At 34.8% G+C, this 20,817-nt stretch overlaps 1 protein-coding gene across 1 annotated transcript; it reads left to right on the forward strand.

Moving 5' to 3' along the window:
* The first annotated feature begins 5,584 nt into the window (after positions 1–5,584).
* On the forward strand, positions 5,585–11,810 carry LOC127498702 (solute carrier family 2, facilitated glucose transporter member 1). Its single transcript, XM_051868333.1, has 10 exons — positions 5,585–5,599; positions 5,804–5,902; positions 6,516–6,676; positions 8,234–8,474; positions 8,597–8,759; positions 8,882–9,066; positions 9,393–9,497; positions 10,623–10,724; positions 10,823–11,026; positions 11,122–11,810. Exons 1-10 carry the CDS (start codon positions 5,585–5,587, stop codon positions 11,299–11,301), a joined length of 1,455 nt encoding a protein of 484 aa, XP_051724293.1. The 3' UTR covers positions 11,302–11,810.
* Positions 11,811–20,817: the final 9,007 nt, after the last annotated feature.

Here is a 20,817-nt window from a genome sequence, read left to right on the forward strand (position 1 = left end):
TGGATTCATTTTTTTTTTTTTTTCAAAGAAAATGCTCCCTCAACTCTCCCGAAATTTGTCTATGTCTGCGCGAATCATTTTACACCGGACTGCTTTGTGAACGAATGTCAGTACAAAGGGACGATACAAAACAGAGCTTGTGCTAAAAACTTGTTACTCAAGGATAGATCAGTACAAACTGTTTGTGATCCAGCTTACAGCCTCCAGAGTGATACTGGATACGGGAGTAATGATGGTGAGAGCACTTTATTACAGTTCATCGGAGTTGATTTACGGATATAAAGTTTACCAGTTTATTAAGCACCACCCGAAAAGGTCTTTATATATTTGTTTACTGTTAGTTGTAATGAGTGTTTCTGTGTAATTCGCTGTGTATGTTGATGATAATGCAAGGGAGAGAGAGAGAGAGAGTTTATGGATAATATTTTAATGCACTGTGTTTTATTAAGCTCTTACAGAGATTTTCTAGACTGTAAACAGATGCTTCATATTTTGTGTAAAGTACAATAAACGTTATAAAACTCATCGGTAAACAGGCTTGTACTAATATAGTGGATAAAAACAAGAAGACAATGTAAGTTATAACCGTAATTAAACTAAAATATACCTGTTCTATCTCCATGCAGTATATATTCACAGTTTCTGACATTGTAGTGCGTCCTGACTGACTCCTGCCACCGGAGAATCAGCTCTTCAAGCTCCGCCCTCTTAGGCTCATTTGCATTTAAAGGGCACACACGGAAACGGCGCGTTTTTGCTCACCCCCAGAAAGTGGCAATTTTAACATGCTATAAAAAATTATTTGTGGGGTATTTTGAGCTAAAACTTCACATACACACTCTGGGGACATCAGAGACTTATTTTACATCTTGTAAAAGGGGGCATAATATGTCCCCTTTAATACTTTTATTCATCAGGGATGCATTAAATTGATCAAAAGTGACAGTGAAGGGAAGACATTTATAATGTTACAAAATATTTATATTTAATAAATGCTTTAATAAATACAAAAACTTTCATGAAAAAAGAATCTTGAAAAAAGTATCACCATTTCTACACAAATGTTAAGCAGCACAACTGCTTTTGTAAAATCATTTTAATTCTTCAGAGCCCAATCAAATAATAAGTCCAGGGAGAAATTAGATATTTGGGATATTATTTCTGGTTCATTCATCAGACTGGAAATGGAAGGTCAAGTTGAACATCATTTGAACAAACATTTATCCTAAATATTAAACTTTTGCACTTGAAGGGTTAGTTCACCCAAAAATGAAATTTCTGTCATTAATTACTTACCATCATGCCGTTCCAAACCCGTAAGACCTTTGTTCATCTTCAGAACGCAAATTATGATATTTTTTCATCAAAAATATCTTAATTTATGTATGGTATGTAAGAAATGATGTGTTTGTGATGGAGAGATAATTTAAAACATTTAATAAAAACTCACTCAGCATTTATACTCCTTTGGATTCAGTTTTGGAACATCTGTATTTTATTATACTTTGGACTGGAAGAAACTGTACTCTGATTGTTTCTAAATTCACCATTTACTGCAATTGATGAACAATTTCACCAGCACTGCCCGTTTGGAAAGTATGGAAAAAGTTTCCTGCTTATGAATTTTAGTAATTTCTGTACAGTTAAAAAAATAAAAAATAAAAAAAATAACTGGGTATTAGGCCAGACGTTTTTGATCACATAATCCACTCTCTTTGCAAGTCATTAACCTTAGACCTGCTTCATTCTAAATACAATGGAGTACTGCTACAAATTTATAAAGACACACATTTATAAATGGTTTGGGATTAGTTCTTATGTTGAAGATCATAAACAAGAAAAGCAAATCAATGTAATGTACATTATGGTCTATTAAAATGGAACAACAGCAACTTTACTGTAGTTCTGTGGCAGTATTTATAGAAGGGCAAGTCATTCTGTGTGAACGTGGGCCCCCTGTTGGGAGACAATTGAAAAAACATGCATCCAATTTTACTTTTGGCCCCTGATAGGAGAATGAAAGTCAAAGTAACATTGTGCTAAAATATCCACTTTCTCAAAACCCCTTGAAATAAAATCAGTGAGGCAGTTACATCTGAATTGTTTAAGAAATCTAAGCACAATGAAACTCGAGAGCAGCCAAATGACGTTGTTACTACGCTAACAGCAGTGAGTCACATGCTTCGGTGAGGTGGGCTGCAGTTTGGCATGGTTTACCTGGAACTCAGCACCCCTGAGGGCACACGGAGGGCACTTTGACTTTATAGTGTTTTTACCCACTTTTATTGTCATGCTGTTTCTGCCCACTTGTGATGTGGTCTGTGCACAGGAATGCCTCTTCACCTCTGTTCATTATCCCACTGTGTTTGGCCTCCCCTTTTTATTCTCTTGGATTGGCTGCACATATGAAGTACCCTGGGAATTCTTTGCCTCCCAATTGGCTTCACTTACTCAGTGCATATGAAGTATACAATAAATCATGTTCTGAAGTCTTAATGAGTAGGTAAATCTGGCTACAGCTGAAGCACCCCACATGTTCAACTCCAATTGGTTTGTCCTAGTATATTTTTTTTTTCACACTTTCTTTCTTAACACTTAATTAAATGAGGAAAAGATAAATGTGTGATGTATAGAAGTCTAGATTAAGATAAATTACTGATGCACATTGAAGCACATGGGGATTTTAACTTTTACATATGCAAATTCGCACATTTGAAATGTGGCTGGGGTGCATCTGTGCATCTTTTATTATACAAAAAGTCTTTAACTTATTGTATGTTACTAGTCATTATTAAGGTTCACTAATTCTTTATATAATTTTTTAAATAATTAATTCTATCTGTTCAATAAAATACCATACTCACCTGTTGTGTAATAAAAAACGCCATCTCAACGTCGCTTTTACAACATTTCAAATCCCTCAGTTCTCGCCATCTCTGAAAAGCTAAGCCAATGTCAGTTCTAGTTTTATTATGAGCTCTGTCACTCTGTTCTGCGTTTTTTTTTTTTTTTTAAACAGGTGATTCCCTGGACGTTGGAGATTTAGCTGTCAACCTTGCTCACTCTTTGTGACAACTATATGCCACTCCCACAATAGACACATGTCAAAGTAGCCTGAGCAACTTTTCTCTATTTACAGATATAATGAGACATGTACAGGCGTGTAATGTGTGTATGCAAAGTCCTGCGAAAACCATCCCAACAGGTCCAAAACATGAACACTTATAATAGGCTTACCATAGTGAATCAGGGTTAGACAAAAACACGTATTGGAAGAAGGATTGATGTAACTGACTAAATATTTAAATTTATATTTTTCTACACAGTTTATAGTACACACAATATCTTTGATAAAAAGACTAAAGTCATTACTGTACATTTATTAATAATCACATTTAAACTGCTGAATCACAGTCAGTTACAACACATACAGTACAGCAAAGGCTACAGAACTTCTTTTTTTTTTCAGCTGTCGCTTTAACATGATATTAATGTCATACAAATATTATTCCAGTATTCCAACTCATAACTATATAAAGCTGCAAACTCACTCATTTCCATGTGATTTGTGCAAAAATACCAGAAAGGGACAGATTATGGCAAAGTGTTGTGTTCATAAGCAAATTCCACCCACAGGAATAACATTAGCAATGCATAACTATGTTAATCTGCCTAGAACAGCAGCACATTAAAAGTTGAGAGATGACTCAAAATTAATTGACGCTGTTGACAGAACTTATTTTAAATCTGGAACTTTCCTTTGGCAAACTTGTTTTGCACTTCAACAGTGCAAAAATTGTCATTGCTTAACAGTGAAATGAAAACAACTTTGAAACATTTCCATACATTGCAAATGAAGCAAAGCGGTTCAAACGCTCACACATTAACTGAACTGAACTATAAAGGTTGTGAATTGTTGCATGTTCATGTGAAATGCATTAGACCTAGACGCACTCACTCATAGACACACAATAATACATATGCACTAATTGTACAACTCTACTTACTGACTGCGTTGCAGTGGTTGAAGCAACCGTGGCAGTCCTTCGCACTAAGCATTATGAGCCAACTTTTGACAATATCTTACATCCACATAAAGAAGTCCAAAGTCTGACACTGCAAAAATGCTTCTATTATATATTATTTTCTACCTCAATATAGACAATACATAGACAACTAATATAGTTTGTCTGTCCAAACTACACTGTAAAAAAGAATGGTTGGTTTAACTTAAAAAAAGTAAGTTACCTGGTTGCCTTAAAATTTTGAGTTCATTGAAATTAAAAAATTGGGTTAATGCAATGAAAGCGATTGGTTTAATCAACAGAAACTCAAAATATTATGTTATCTGAACCACATTAATTATCTAAGTTGATTTGAAAAAAGAAAAAATGTTGTGATAGCAAATCATGAAAATAATTTTTTACAGTGTATCAATTACATAAAGCTCCCTGCATGCATTGCAAATTATGTGGTTAGTGTTACAAACTTTTTTTTGTTTTGCCTTTAGTGACTGCCGGTATATGTATGCTGTAGTTGTTGTTTTATGTCATGAGGGTCAGTTATTTGTTGTGTGCTGATGTAAGCTCTTCTTTTCACTTAATGGTTGTTGATTGTCACCATTATTGAGATTAAGTGTTTATGTCTATGTATGTTTTAACAAAACTGATTTAAATGTAATGTAATATTGATAAAACACCAGATGTATGAATCAAATGTGTTCTAAGGGAAAATATACCTTTATGCTGGCCAGGTCAAAAGGCCCAGAGCTCTATGAGCAGTGAAGGTTCATTGCTGCAATTCCATCAGACCCAGCTCAAATTCACCAGTCCGGTGTGACTTCATCGCGGCTCTCAGGGGTCCCAGAGACGGTGGTGTGAGTCCTGGTAGGTGTAGGGGTGTGAGGGATGGTTCAACGTAGGTGGAAAGAGGGAGGAAAAAGAGAAACCGTGGGAATGGGTGGGGTGACGGGGGTTTCAGAGACAATTTGGGATAGATGGGTGCCATTCTGCAGAACGCCGGTCTCCATTGGTGCTAGTGAACAGTGAGGTGTAATTTCATGGATGAAGTCAAGACATACACAAGAAGTGCCAGGGAACAGTGAGGACATTTTTGAGCCACTGTCAGCCATTTCTGAGCCGAGCTGTTGGCATCCATAACCGATCCTGACTGTTACACACCGGTAAGCGATATGTCATTTTGTTATTGAAGAGAATTTGTCAGCACAAATACTTCATTGACGTATTTGTTGGGATAAAAACATCAACTCTGTATGTAATAAAATACAGTGACATTTGAATAGTTTGAAACTGTTAACTCCACAGTGCTTCCGATGCTCATGTTAAACTGTAAAAGTTGTAAGTAAAACAAAGATTACTGGAGTACATTTTACAAGAAAATAGCTTTACTTGCCTATTTGTGATATTTACTAACAATTCATGTCACATGATGAGCATGAATGAACTTAAAAATCATTAAATAAAACTTGCATTATATTTCAGCAGACTAAGTAACCACTTGAGCAACTTAAAATGTTTTGTCAGTTTTCATTTTCACTTTAGGTGGCGAGATTCATTCAAGGCCAATGGCTTTTAAAGAGGTTAGTGCATATCATTAACTCATTCATTTTTAATTTTACACTGCACCCTTTAAAATAAACTGTAAACAAATCAGTTGTATTGTTGGGTATACAGTTTATACACCTGAGTATTTATAGTTTGAACACCAAACTATATGAACACAATAAAGAATGCCTTATATGTGATAGCTCTGTTGAATCAATAAACCACATCCTTGCACTCAGAATCAGCTGACCGTTTCGCTGCTGACCTCCATCGTGGCGGCAGTGCTTGGCTCCCTCCAAATAGGATACCACACAGGCAACATCAATGCCCCTGCCAGAGTGAGTAGAGTTGACTTTGGGGGCCAGGTGCTGGTTAGCATGGTTTCTCAGTTTACATACAAACTTCTCAGGGCCCTCATAAAACACTGAATAAACTTTACCAAGTCACAGAATATTTCTCTTCAGCCAGCGTTGGATTTGGAAAGCTCTGTATTTGCGCACAGGTAGCTATGATGTCTAGCTTGTGTTGATTTATCGTCTGTGTGTGGATATAGTCCAGTTCCCTCCGGTCGGTTTTTCATTATGAAAACATTGGGACAGGTCTCAAGATATTAGTCATGTCTTTCAAGCAAGTGAAATGCACTTTCAAAGTAAAGTATTAAAATTACAGGCTGCTCTGAGTTTTTGTCCATGTTAACATTACGTATGCTGTTTGTTTGTTGATTATGTAGTGTCTGAAATGAAAGTATTGACTCGTTTAATAATTATTCAGACCCATTAAAGACTGAATATTTTTGAAACCCAAATGACTATATTTAGTGTGTTCATGCAGAAAGCTTGTCAGACTATATTATGTATTGCATTGCCTACAGTATATATCATGAAATTACATGTGTGAGCATGTAGCAAGGTGTGGTATGTGATTAACATCCTTTTGGTTTTCTTCACTGAGGTCATTGAAGAGTTTTTCAACACAACATGGAGATCCAGACACAATCAATCAATACCAGACCACAGTCTCACGTTCCTGTGGTCCCTTTCTGTTAGTATTAAGGACTTTGGAGCACTGCTTGGTTCACTGGGGGTCAAAGGTCTTGCTGATACTTTTGGGAGGTGAGAAATCTTACTTTTCAAACATCCTCTCAGGGGAGAGCATTGATTGAAATATTGAAGAGATATAGTATTAGGGTTAGTAATGATAAATAATTATTAATTAACAATTATGATTCATTGTTAATCCACTAGGGGGATACTTCCTCCAAATATTAATATAAGTGATTAACAAATATAGGTAGCCTATTTCAGTGGCAATCCATCCATCCATTTAAACGGTTCGAAAATATGAGTATTTCAATGTCCAATTCATACAATATTACCCCCAAACCTTGCATTAATAATTATTCATCATTACTGACCCTAATGCTATATCTAGTTAAAAATAACTCGCAAATTTCACTACATGACTATACAATATTCACAATCTATATTTTTGTACTTTTTGCTTTTGGTTACACTTTATTTCGATACTCCACTTTAGACACTTTACTTTTTATAAATAACTTTGCAATTTACCCTTCGCCGGGAGTTTGATTGACAAGCGATCTAACCAATCATAACGCCGAATCCACCATTTTGTCCGACAAAGCAGTCAGGAGTTAGAAGATTAACCTCGGTGGACTTGAACTTGAAAAATGGTGTGTATTTACGTCTTTCTGCGTTTTAAACAACATTCCTGATGCTATAAATTAACTAGTAGGAAGACATGATTGGTTCATTAGTCACTTGAGCTGAGGCACTACAGCAATCTGTCACGATACATTAAAGAGCCACAAAACAGTTTTTATTGTTCGAATTTCTTAAAAAAAAATACACAATTTGAAAGCTGGGACATTGTTTAATATCATAAGTAACCTGCTCTGTCTTGTCTGTCGACGTGTTGTCAGTATCCTCTTTGCTCCGCAATATATTTTTCACTGCGTGTGGCGTGACAGCGCCAAGGCTTGTCAGACGAAGCAACAGTAACTAAGGGGGGCGGGTCTTTGCGAAAGGTCAAATAATTTGCAGCTATGTGGTAACTAACTCATTAGAGTATTAGTAGATTGTTAGCGTTAGAGTTACTAGACTAAGTTGACATGTACATGCAAATTTATAGTCAGTATAATGTCTGTTGGGGGAGCTTAAAAATAAAGTATTAGCAGATATTAAGCAGACAGTCTACTAATACTCTAATGATTGGTAGTTGACGTGTACCTGCAAAGTTACTAGTTTCTAGAATGTCTAAAGTGGACTATCAAAATAAAGTGTTACCAAACTCTTTAAAAGACATCTCTCTATTTTTGTTCCATTACCCAAATGAAATTCAGAGTTTGATAAGGTCAATACAAGTGAACACATGAAATATCTAAGTGACATAAATGTAAGAAATTATATTATTATTAGAGAGAAAGCATACCCAGACAGCAACATAGTGTGGCCCAGATCCGGTCCACATCTGATACATGTGGATTACATGCGGACCAGATGTGGGCCGGATCTGGGCCGACACTATATTGCTGTCAGGGATATTATTAATTTGGAGAATAATGCCTTTTTCTAAAAGTGTCCCACCCACAGTATGTACAGTATGTGAGTGCTATTTTGAAATAATTCTATAAATACATTTCCTTGTAGGCGTAATGCCATTCTGATAGTGAATGCCTTATCAGTGGTGGGTGCCTCCCTGATGTTCATGAGCAAAGCCACAGCATCATTTGAAGTGCTTATTGTGGGTCGGCTGATCTTTGGTTTGTTCTGTGGCCTGGTGATGAGCCTGAACCCGCTGTACATTCAGGGTGTCTCACCCACAAACCTCCGTGGTGCCTTTGCAACTCTGAACCAGGTCTCCTTTGCCTCAGGCATTCTGCTGGGCATGGTGAGACATACCTGCTCCCATTCCATTTCCAGCTTTGCCCTTAAAAGTTACATGAATTGTAAATAACTGAGGCCTGGATCTCATCAGTGCAAGCCTGATGGTTTGTTGTGTGTATATCTCAGGTGGTGGGCTTGGAAACGGTATTGGGTACAGAGAAATATTGGTCCCTGATGTTGTCTCTGTCCCTTATTCCTGCAACGCTCCAATATATGAGCCTTCCTTTTTGCCCTGAGAGCCCCCGCTACCTCTTCATCAACAGGGGCAAAGAAAAAGAAGCAGAGGCGGGTGAGTTAATGGCAAGTCTGTTGGAACAGAACGTTGACTTATGACTCACTTAGAACAGACGTAAACATGTTGAACCTATTGTGAAGAGAAGTTCAATCCACCATCTTACTTTCTATTGTCAGCCCTGAGGAGACTTCGGGGAAATCCAGAGATGGTGATGAAAGAAATGGAGGAGATGAGAGAGGAAGCAGCCCATAGTGAAACAGGAGTGACTGTGAGAGAATTCCTCAGGAAGCGTCGCTATAGACAGCCAATAATACTTGTGCTTATTATAAACTTGGGCAGCCAGTTATCTGGATTCAATGCGGTTAGTTTTCCAATTGAAAAAATCGTTCCTTTGCCTGAATGTCCATCATTGCAATATCTCCTTTAAACGTGATTGTATTTTAAAATACAACTTGTTTTTTCTAGGCTATATTATGAGTTATGATTTATGATATACTGTATGTAAAGGTTTTACGCCTCTTTCCATATCTATTCATCAAGAATCTGATTTCAAATTAGAACAAGCTGAATAATGTTTTCTCATACCATTCCAGGTTTCCAAAGGTAAATAGTGATTCTCCAGCGTTTTGCAAGCACAGTAAAATTGCCCAGAATAACTCTTTCAAATGTCTCTTACTCTTCTTCTAGATCATAAATTATTCTACAAAAATGTTTGCCCAGTCCAATTTTGATGAAGCCAAATATCTGACACTAGGGGTGGGGGCCGTCAATGTGGCATTCACCATAGTAGCAGTGAGTATTTATTACATGATGTACAATTTCAGTCTGCTGTTATTTGTTCAAAGATGTTAAAATAGTGATAAAAAAGATTAAAAAAAAATTGGAGCAATAGGAGGGTTGAGAAGAAGTGAGTTTTTGGCAGCCACCATGAATGGGAGACCCACTTTATGTAGAATAAAACTACTTCTAGGCATCTGATATGGCTGTAATCTTTATCTCATGTCAAGTTATATAGTGCTTATTTATTTATTTATTTATATAGTGCTTAATACAATACATACAATTTTAAAGCAGCTTCACAAAACAGTGTTAATGTTGTAAAATTCATCAGTTATGAAACTAATGAGCTGTACAGCAGATATACAGAAGTGTCATTATTCAGCTCAATTTAGTTCAGTGTTGTTTGAAATCAGTTAAAACACTGTCAGTGTTGCAAAGTTTATCAATTATGAAACCATTTCAATTCAGCTTTATTCAGTTCAAGTCAGTTCAATGTTGATTCAATTCAGTTCAATAACAGTGTCAGTGTTGCAAAGTTTATTATCCAACTCAATTAATTTCAAATGTTGTTCTCATAATAGTGTCAGTGCAGTTAATTTAATAATATGACTGTCACGGATGGATGATGATGATGATGACGATATATGTAGAGGATCTTAAAAAGCAGCGTGAACTTAACAAAAACAAGAGTATATTCCAACATAACAATAATCCAACATAAGAGAAAGGAAACGTAACAGCGTGAATTACCACAAACAACACCAGATAAAGAATGACTGAACTAAAGGCAATAAATACACAGAGAACTAATGAACTAATGAGGGACTGGTGTGAGAAATCAATCAAACAATGAATAACCATGACAGCCAAGGAGAAGCGGGAACATAGAAATAAAGAAAACAGGAAACAAAGAAAAACAAACTAAAAGTCTTTGAAAATGAAACCAAAACATTGACATGAAACCAAAACATCATGATATTGACTGAATATTAATTGTCATTTAAATCATTACATGAAAAGTGCTATTTAGTTCTTAAAAAATATTGTGGAAAAAGTTTCTTTGAGCCCTTTAAAGGTAAAATATTTTAATTCAAATATTTTAAATAAAAGTTTTTTTTTTTTTTTTTTTCTGCAAAGTTCTTTTTGGTGGAGAGAGCGGGACGCAGGAAGTTGTTGCTTGCTGGATTTCTGTCACTAGTGCTCTGCAACCTACTTATGACCATCACATATTCCATACTGGTGAGATTGAGGATCCATCTTGTTTCCATACTCCAGAAATTAAATCAAAATTCTTGACTTTAACTCATCTCTACCCCTTCTCTTTCCTCTATCCTCAGACCATAATTCCAGACATCCGTAATATTCAGGTGCTGGTGGTTTTCTTCCTGATCTCAGCTTATGAAGTGGGGCCTGGGCCAATCTCTTGGTTCATTGCCGCTGAGCTTTTTGACCAGTCGGCCCGTCCCATTGCCATGGCCTTCACTAGTATGCTTAACTGGGGAGGGAAGTTTTTACTAGCACTGCTCTTTCCACCTCTGCTGGTATGTGCATCTCTTATTTTCAGCCACATAAAGATTAAGATCTGTATTTAACATTTATATAGTAGTTTACTTTAACAGCTGAACCTTGTTTACAGAAAATGTGTGGAGCCTACGTCTACCTCCTCTTCATGTGTATGGCCTTGCTCGCCTTCACCTACACCATGTTTCGTCTCCCTGAGACCAAGGGACGCATTTTTGATGACATTGCGGCTGAGTTCCGTGGGGCCGAGGGAATTCCACTACATAACAAAACCACATTTAACACGTTTACCTGATCACTTTCAGCTTTGAGGTTATCGGGACCAGTAAACAGTAATCAACTCGAATGCAACTGGTGCGTTTATGCAACATATTAATGAGTATCAAGGTATATTAGGGATTCTGCATAGAATATCTAATCAGAAAATGTTAATCTACAACATAAATTCTAAAACAGGGCCAACTTTGTAGACGTTCACAGACAAAACATAACCTTTATAAGTTTTTATCACACTGTGAAATCTCAAAAAGAGTTTGTATACTCTTTGTATCCAGTCATCTATTCGGTAAGCCAAGATTTAAAAAAAAACATTCTACCAAACAAATTGACTGATGATATTGACAGGTATAATAACAGCGAAACTACTTGATAAATCCATGTAAACTGTTTTCAATGTATATGCATTCCCTGAGATATTTGCAATGTGTTTCACAGCAGTCCTTTTTTTTCCCATTTAAACATTGATAGAACATGTGAATATGATTGTAAACATGAAATAAAAAATTGAGCATTTCAGCATTTTGTTCAAATTTACCATGAACTGCTACACATTGCTCTAATTTGCCTCTTGCATATTTCTTTCTTTCCTTTCTTTCTTTCTTTCTTTCTTTCTTATTAAATTGGAAACATGCAGTCCTCACAAACTGAGAAGGTGAATTTCATAACAGCCTTTGTATAAGAGAATATTGAGGACATGACATTGTGGATATCTTGTGAACTCAAAGAAAGAAAGAAAAAACTTGCTTTCTTGTTGCATGTTGTCATAACAAGCTAATTACAAGATTACAAGAACAGAGAGAATTTCTTGTTAGCAGAACCCATTAAAAACAAATATTAGAACAAACACACTCTTCACTGTGGAACAATGAAATGCACTCAGAAGCCACGGAGTTTTACAGCTCAATTAAGTAGACCTGTAAAATATAGCAGCATTTCTTAACAGTCCTTCATAGCCCAATAATGAGAACCGTTTGAAACTGTCAGCTTTCGTGAGGAGATCCCGTCACTTAGATGTGAAGTATGTGCTTGTTATATCTAATTACTTTCTATGAAAATAAGCAGCCAATCACCAAAGATATTTAATGTAAACTGCCAGTTAAACAACACTGATCAAAAAGCTAGATGGTTCACTTGGAGGGCAGACCTATGAATTTTGGCTTGCACCTGAAATGGCAGTTATACTGTAGGCCTGTATTCTAAAGATAAATAGCATAAGCACACTTATTAAGCTAACATATTACAAAAAGAAATGAATAATACAAACAGACTGATGTGATTATGTTCAAAATAAATACACTTTCTGTCTGGTTCACTTTATTTAAAACATGGTGAATTTGTTGGGAGAAATCATTCTTAGTGTTTAAGTCTGGGTCAACTAGTTAGTCTACTGTATAACTTTAGAGTACTTTATACAATGCCAGCTATAACAATTATATAATTGTGTCAAACAAAAATTGTTAAAATTGTGAGTGATATTACCAATTCATTTGTCAAGCACGTTGCATTATGGGACACACTACATGTGCTGTTGTTTAGCTTACTGTGCATTTTGGGAAAATACATCATCAAACCATCATCCAGGTTTTTCATGTATAAAGAAAATACTGCATTCTGCAGAAATTGTGCTGTAGTATGGCAGTGTAACACCTGTAATTTTAAATAAAAACGATAGGGGGAGCTCATTATCTATTGTATATTATTGAACAGCTAGATTCTTATCTACAGTACCACGTCCAACAGAATCTGGACAAATTTAAAGTTGATACTTTGTGAATGGAGCATTTTCACAACACTTGTACTTTGTTACAAGCAAATTTTTAGATTTCTGAACAGATTTAGAGATGCCACATCCTGTGCCTCTCCATTAAAGCGTTCATAATTTCCTTCTGTATTCATGACATTTCTATTCTACAGGGAGAACATGATTAAACTAATAATCAATAAACTGATAATCCTGCAACATATTATACAATAGGATATCATTAACTTCCTATATCATTGTTTTGGACTTAACTAAAAAAAAAAATCTAACAAATTTTATTATTATTTTTCAGAAGCCAGTGATGTTACACAGACAGCAATATTATGGCTTCTACAGGGTGAATCTGCACAAACGAACTGCAGTCATACTAAGTGTGCTACCTATTTCTACATGTATTGGTTCCGACAACAGCAACCCAGATAGCAACTTTGTGCCAGCCCAGATCCAGCCTACATCTGCCATGCGTGGTATGATGATCCAGGCCACATGTGGCGTTGAATGAAGGATTTGGGCGGACCTCTCCTGTTTGCCATATCTGAGCCACAAGCAGGCCATAGCAATGCCACATGTCAGCCAAGAGCAAAGAAGTAAACCAGATCTTTTTTAGTACACTTTACTTAATGTCTAAGAATTTGTTGAACTTACTTAAAACAATTTAGTAATCTGTACTGTTTGCATCTAACAGTTGTTCTATCTAACCCTTTTTAGTAAACATTACTTAATGTTGAAGAATTTGTTGAATTTACTTAAAACAATTGAGTAATCTTTACTGTTTGCATGCTATGCTTTGTTACTCAGAAAACCCAAGTAAAAATTACTTGACTGGTTTGAGTACCATTTCGTCAAGCAAAAAAAAAAAAAAAAAAAAGTAAAGAAAAAAAGGGCGGTGCAAAAGTTTTTAAGGCAGGGCAATTCTTAATAGACTTTTCACTAATTTTTTCCATTTCTGCAGTTATCTTTCTTTAGTTGCATTCACTCATTTTCTTAACGTGATCTTGAATGTTAAATTATCAATACAACTAAAACGTTTGGGATAACATCACATAAGCTGACCATAAATTCATGTTCATTTCCTAAAATTTCTTCTCACAATTTTAGTGATTAGCGTTTCCTTTGGTTGTGCACTTGGAACTTCACTTATGTTATTATAATTCTTTTCCAGTTGATTTCCAAATGGGAAGTTACAGTTATTTGTGGTTTTGAAGGAAGAGACATATTAAAAAAGATTGCTTTTAAATGTGATATAATTTAGCATTGAACCAATAACTAATTTAGACTTTGTGTAGAATTTTGATTTATTAGATTACATCACTGACATATATATCATAAACACCATGCTATTGTGAATCGTCAAACTTTTAAGGGGGGTGATTCCTCTCTAGTTGAGCCAGTGCCTTGCAATCACACACACACAGACATTAACATTCAGCATGCAAAACACAACAATGTTAACAGTTAAGTTTTTTTTTTTTTTTTTTTTTTTTTTTCAATTAATAAGACCAATTCAGTTTTATTTGCTGTCATTGTTGGGGTAATACTGACACAAGACAGCAAATAAAATTGTAAAATAAAGCCACAAACAGTAAAACAAAGCAATTACTTTATTTGCGCCGCAATGCACTCTGGGAGTACACTTGCTCAGATCACAGATAGAATTAAGTTGACATAACTTATATGGTTTAAGATCAACTTAATACAATTAAGTAAAGCTTACTTAATTGAATTAAGGCAACGAGTATGCACAATTTAATTAAGTAAACTGAACAAATTTGTTTTTACGGTGTGGACCTTATCTGAGCCACAAAATCTTTATATATTATTTATAGAATCATCTTAGCATTAACAAGCCTGTTAACAAACAGAATCACTGAAGGAAAGAAGAGAACATAAAAAAGGGACAAACAGTAACACAAGAGCTACAACTGACTTCAGACACAGCCTTAGATGAAATAAACTAAAGATAAAAGAAGGCATTAAATCTCTCCAGATCTCAGCAGAGGAGGATTAAACAACTCCACAAACAGCATTACAGCTTAACATATTACTTACCACATTGACTTTTATTTCTGTCATTCATCTACAGAAGTTCTTATTGAGAATTAACAGAAGATTAACGCTCATGTTTGTTTCATTTGAAGTCACCATAATGGCGACTGGTGTTTCCATTAGTTGGACTCTTAACTATTATGATAAGTTTGTCTCCTCTGGCTGCTGCAACAGTGTGTTTGTCAAACATCAAACATATTTGCAGCAGCAAAAAAAAAAAAAAAAAAAAAAAAAAAAAAAGCTGAAATGTGATCTGATGATGATTTTTAGCTATTGATGGCTTTACAATCACTGTGAAATAGCCTGAACCACTGGTGTCCTTTGAATGTAATAACTGTGTTGTGCCATTAATACAACTGAATTACAAACCTTGTTTTACTGCAACATGAGATCACACTGTACTGCAGAAATCAGTTAAAAGGTTGAAAAAAAAAAAAAAAAAAACCATGAGCCAAACAGAAAACTGCAGTGACAAACACAGATATGAGCAATCAGCATATAAATCGCAACAATGGTGACAACAAAATATTCAGACAATCAGATCAACTCTGGACATCACAAAAAGCTAATAAAAGACAACAAAAACAAAAGTTTTCACAGCAAAAAATAAATAAATAAATAAAATAAAATAAAATAAAAGCAAATAGTTAAAATTAAAGAAAATAATAGGACAATTCAGCTGCATAATTTATTCATGCTGTGATGCATGCTGGGAGTTTTGTACTATTGTTCCCAGCATGCATTACGGCATGACACTTTTGATTATCACCATTGTTGAGATTCATGTGCTTATTCTTGATATCTTTGTGTGTCATCCTCAAATAGTTTTGTGTGTGATTTTCTCCTGATTGTTTTTTTTTGTTTTGTTTTATTCAGTTACAAGGTTTTAATGATGGCTGGTTTTGTTTGCTTATGAGCTCTCAAAGACAGTCAGTTTTTTTTTTTTTTGTTATGAGTTTTGTTCGGTTATAAGATCTCAATGAAAGCCAGTTTTATTTCGTTACGAGATTTCAATGACAGTCGGTTTTGTTCCTTTACGAGATTTCAATGACAGTTGGTTTTCATTTGTTCGGTTACGAGATCTCAGTATGTTTTGTTCTTTTACGAGATTTTAATGACAGTCGGTTTTGTTCGGTTATGAGATTTCAATGACAGTCAGTTTTGGTCCTTTACGAGATTTCAGTGACAGTTGGTTTTCATTGTCAGTCAGTTTTGTTTGGTTACGAGATCTCAATGCTCTGTTTTTAAGATTTTAATCACTGTTGGTTTTTTTTCGATTACGAGATCTCAATGACATTCAGTGTTCAGTGTCAGTCAGTTTTGTTCTGTTATAAGATTTCAAAGATGGTCGGTTTTGTTCCTTTTTTCTTTTACGAGACTTCAAAGACTGTCAGTTTTGTTCTGTTACGAGATTTCAGTGATGGTCGGTTTTATTCGGCTACGAGACTTCAATGACGTCTGTTTTATTTGGTTATGAGATTTCAGTGACTGACTATTTTGTTCAATTACGAGATCTCGATGGTTACTTTATTTTTTTCGAGATTTCAGTGACGTTCGGTTTTCATTGTCAGTCAATTTTGTTCAGTTACGAGATCTCATATGTTTAGTTGTTTTACAAGATTTGGTTTTGTTCCATTACAAGATTTCAATGGCAGTCAGTTTTATTTGGTTATGAGATTTCAATGACAGGCGGTTTTGCTGGGCTATGAGATTTAAATGAGATTTAAATCAGTTTTGTTCCTTTACAAAATTTCAGTGACGGTCGGTTTTGTTTGGTTAAGAGTTTTTAATGATCGTCAGTTTTGTTCTGTTACAAGATTTTAATGATGGTTGGTTTTGTTCCTTTACGAGATTTCAGAGACAGCTGGTTTGTTTCCATTATGGGATTTTAATGATGGTCAGCTTTGTTTCGTTGAAAGATTTCAATGACGGTTAATTTTGTTCCTTTGTGAGATTTCAAAGATGGTCAGTTTTGTTCCTTTAATAAATTTCAGTGACGGTCTGTTTTGAGATTTAATTGACAATAGTTTTTATTCTGAGATGAATGTTTTTTGTTGTTGTTTTTTTTTACAAAAGCTCAATGACGGTCGGTTTTATTTAATTACAAGATCTCAATGACTGTCAATTTTGTTCAGTTATGAGATCTTAATGTCGATTATGTTCAATTACAAGATGCCGGTCAGTTTTTTTAGCGTTCTCACCTCCTATGCTGGTGATCCACGTTTAAGTCCACTCTGGGGTGCATTTCCCATACAACAATGTAACTCGCTGCTTCGCTACCATAGTATGATGCGTCGTTAAACAAATCAGCAAGTCACGACAGCCACGTTCAGCTACATTGGTGAATGATAACTTCTATAAATGAATCCATTTGAGATTGAATTAATACTAGATTTTTTTACTATAAATTACAGACATAACATCTGAAGATTAATTCTCATTTTTCTCGTTTATTTTGCTTTATTTCCAGATTCAATCACAGGCTCGTTCTTACGTACCAGAGTACGTACGCACATGCGCACTCTTCAAAAACGGTGCTTAAAATCTCTTGACAAACTAATATGTAAATAACATTTGTATATATTTGAAATAAAAGATATACATTGTACTTAATGTCAGCTTGCTTATTTTGCTCAAGATAACAATTTATTAAGTCCATATGTCAGAAAAACAAGAAACTACACTTTAAAAAATTTTACTAATTTTACAGAAAATAACTGTGATTTTTCAGGTTGTTTTCTTTTATTTTAAATTGCAGTCAAAACTCTGTAAAATTATCTATAATTTAATTATCTCTAATTTAATTATTTAATTTAATTATCACAGGGTGCCAAACAAAAACCTTAAAATTAAGAAAACACTGTCACATGACTGGCAGCAACAGAACATTAAACACTAACAGATCTCTCTAGATCTCAGCATCTTCACTTTGACTTTTTTTTCTTTCATATAAAATGCTTAATGAGAATGAACAGAGGTTTAGGTGTTGATGAAAATAGGCTAATAAAGTTTGAAGTCACCATTATGGAGGTAAACGTTTGTTTTAGTTGGGCTCTTGGGCCTTGGTTTTGTAATCTCAGTTTTTTTTCACTCTGATTCACTGGTCTCAGTTTTGCAGCTTTTGGTCTTGTGGTTTTATGAAATTGTCAGATAAGATCTCAACAATGGTGACAATAAAAAGTTTTTTGTGACTTTAGCGGCTTTTTTGTGATGTTCAGAGTTGATCTGTTTATCCGAAAAAAATTGCTGATGTTGTGCTGTATGTTGCTTTATTTAAAGGCAGTGGCTATTTGCACCAAATGATAGATGCTATTTACATTAAGTGAAAATAGCATATTTTCTTAACGATAGATGCTATTTACACTAAGTGCAAATATAGTAATAGATGCTATTTACGCTAAGTGAAAATAGCATATTTTCTTAGCAATAGATTCTATTTACACTAAGTGCAAATAACTGTAGATTTTATTTACACTAAGTGACAATAGCAGCATTTTCTTAGCGATATGCTATTTACACTAGGTGAAATAGAGATAGATTCTATTTACACCATGTAAAAGTATCCGTTCTTTGCAATAAGAGTAAATAGTAATTAGATTCTATCTATACTTTATATTGTCAGATACTATTTGCACCTCAGTATTTTTGTACATTAACAGGATGCAATAATATCATAGAGTGTAAATGATTATATTTATTAAAATGATTAAATGGATGTTGCCTTATTGGGAGAATAAAAACCCTCCCTACACCTTCCCATGAACCTACCCAATAAACACTTTTAATATTATTAAACACTTGTTCGCAGTTTATTTCCACTTTTAGAACATTATTTTCATTTTTATTAAAAATAAATGCGAGCTCTGCAAAAGGCGGATTCGAACCCGTGTCGATTGCGTGAAAAGCCAGATCTTCGAATCTTACTTGCTACTGTTGCACCACTGAAGATGTTGATTTGTATTTTTCAGTTTTAAATAATATCAAAGCGTGTAAATGATTATATTTATTAAAATTATGAAATGGATGCTGCTTTATTGAGAGAATAAAATCCCTCCCTACACCTTCCCCTAACCCTACCCAATAAACACTTTTAATATGATTAAACTCTTGTTCGCAGTTTATTTCCACTTTTATACCATTATTTTTATTTTTATTGAAAATAAATGCAAGCTTGGAAAAAGGCGGATTTGAACCCGTGTCGATCGCGTTAAAAGCCAGATCTGCTAGCTTTACATGCTACTGCTGGGCCACTGAGCTCCCTTCCCTTTTTTTTTTTTTTTTTTAAACTTACAGGTAACAGGTAAACCTCACTCTCTGATCTGAAGAGGCACACTAGCATGTTACTGTGGTCTTTAGCCTCCTTGTTAGTGTTCCCGCTTCCTTTGCTGGCGACCTGAGTTGTTATTTGACAATCAAATGCAATAATATACATTTTTGCTGATGCAAGGATTAGTGTTTTTATTATTATTATTATTATTGTTGTTATTATTATTATTATTATTATTATTATTATTATTATTATTATTATTATTATCTCTTTTTTTATTATCATTTTTTGTAAAAGGTGTTTTCATGCATGTTTGGCTGAAGTTTTTGGTTGCATTTACACTGTTCTGACCAGCAGGGGTCACCAGCATGTGGTGTTTCAAGTGCTTCGAAACAGTGAATCATTTTGCAAAGCAATTGGTTCAAATGTTTGGAAGCTTTGAAAAGCTTAATTTCTCCTATCACAAGTGTAATCTATTAAAACACTTTTTTTCAAACATGTGGAAGTGCTATCGACAATTCACCCTTTGCTGGGAGTTAGACTGACGGCGATCTGACCAATTATAACGCTCAATCTGACATTGTCCGAATAAATTCTGTTCTTTTTAACCTTTTATTCACCAATGAATCCTGAAAAAAGTATCTCAGGTTCTAAAAAATATTAAGCAGCACAACTGTTTCCAACATTGATAATAAATCAGCATATTAGAATGATTTCTGAAAGGATCATGTGACACTAAAGACTGGAGCAATGGCTGATTAAAGTTCAGCTTTGCACCACAGAAATAAATAATATTAATATATTAATATAAGTATAAGTATATACTTATAAGTATAAGTATATTAATATATATATATATATATATATATATATATATATATATATATATATAAACATTATTTTACATTGTGATAATATTTCACAATATTACTGTTTTTCTGTAGGCTATTTTTGATCAAATAAATGCAGGCTTGATATGCGAATTCTTTCAAAAACATTAAAAATAGTAATGAAAAAAAGTTGTAAGAACTAAATAAAGTATATAATTTGTGATGTGAAACTAACTAACTAACTATCTGCAAGGATTATTTTTGCCCCAGGGTTACACCCCTTATTTTCTGGGGTTTATTTTAACCCTTTATTCAGTACAGTTTATGGCGACTGTACTGGGGCGTTGGGCGGTATGTGATGTGCTGTATGGACTATTTTATACCAGGGTTACACCCCTTATATTCTGGGGTTTATGTTAACCCTTTATACAGTACAGCTTATTGCGACTGTACTGGGGCATTAGGACCCACTCAGGCCACAGGTTGATCAGACCCGCTGGCTTCCCTAACACCTCTTCCAGCAGCTACCCGGTCTACCAGGAGGTCTCCCATCCAGATATAGACCGGGTTCAACCCTGCTTAGCTTCAGTGGGTGTGCAGGTGAAAGCTTCAGGTTGACCGCTGCAG

The sequence above is a fragment of the Ctenopharyngodon idella genome, chromosome 17 (genome assembly GCF_019924925.1).
Source record: "Ctenopharyngodon idella isolate HZGC_01 chromosome 17, HZGC01, whole genome shotgun sequence".
Classification (NCBI taxonomy): Eukaryota; Metazoa; Chordata; class Actinopteri; order Cypriniformes; family Xenocyprididae; genus Ctenopharyngodon; species Ctenopharyngodon idella.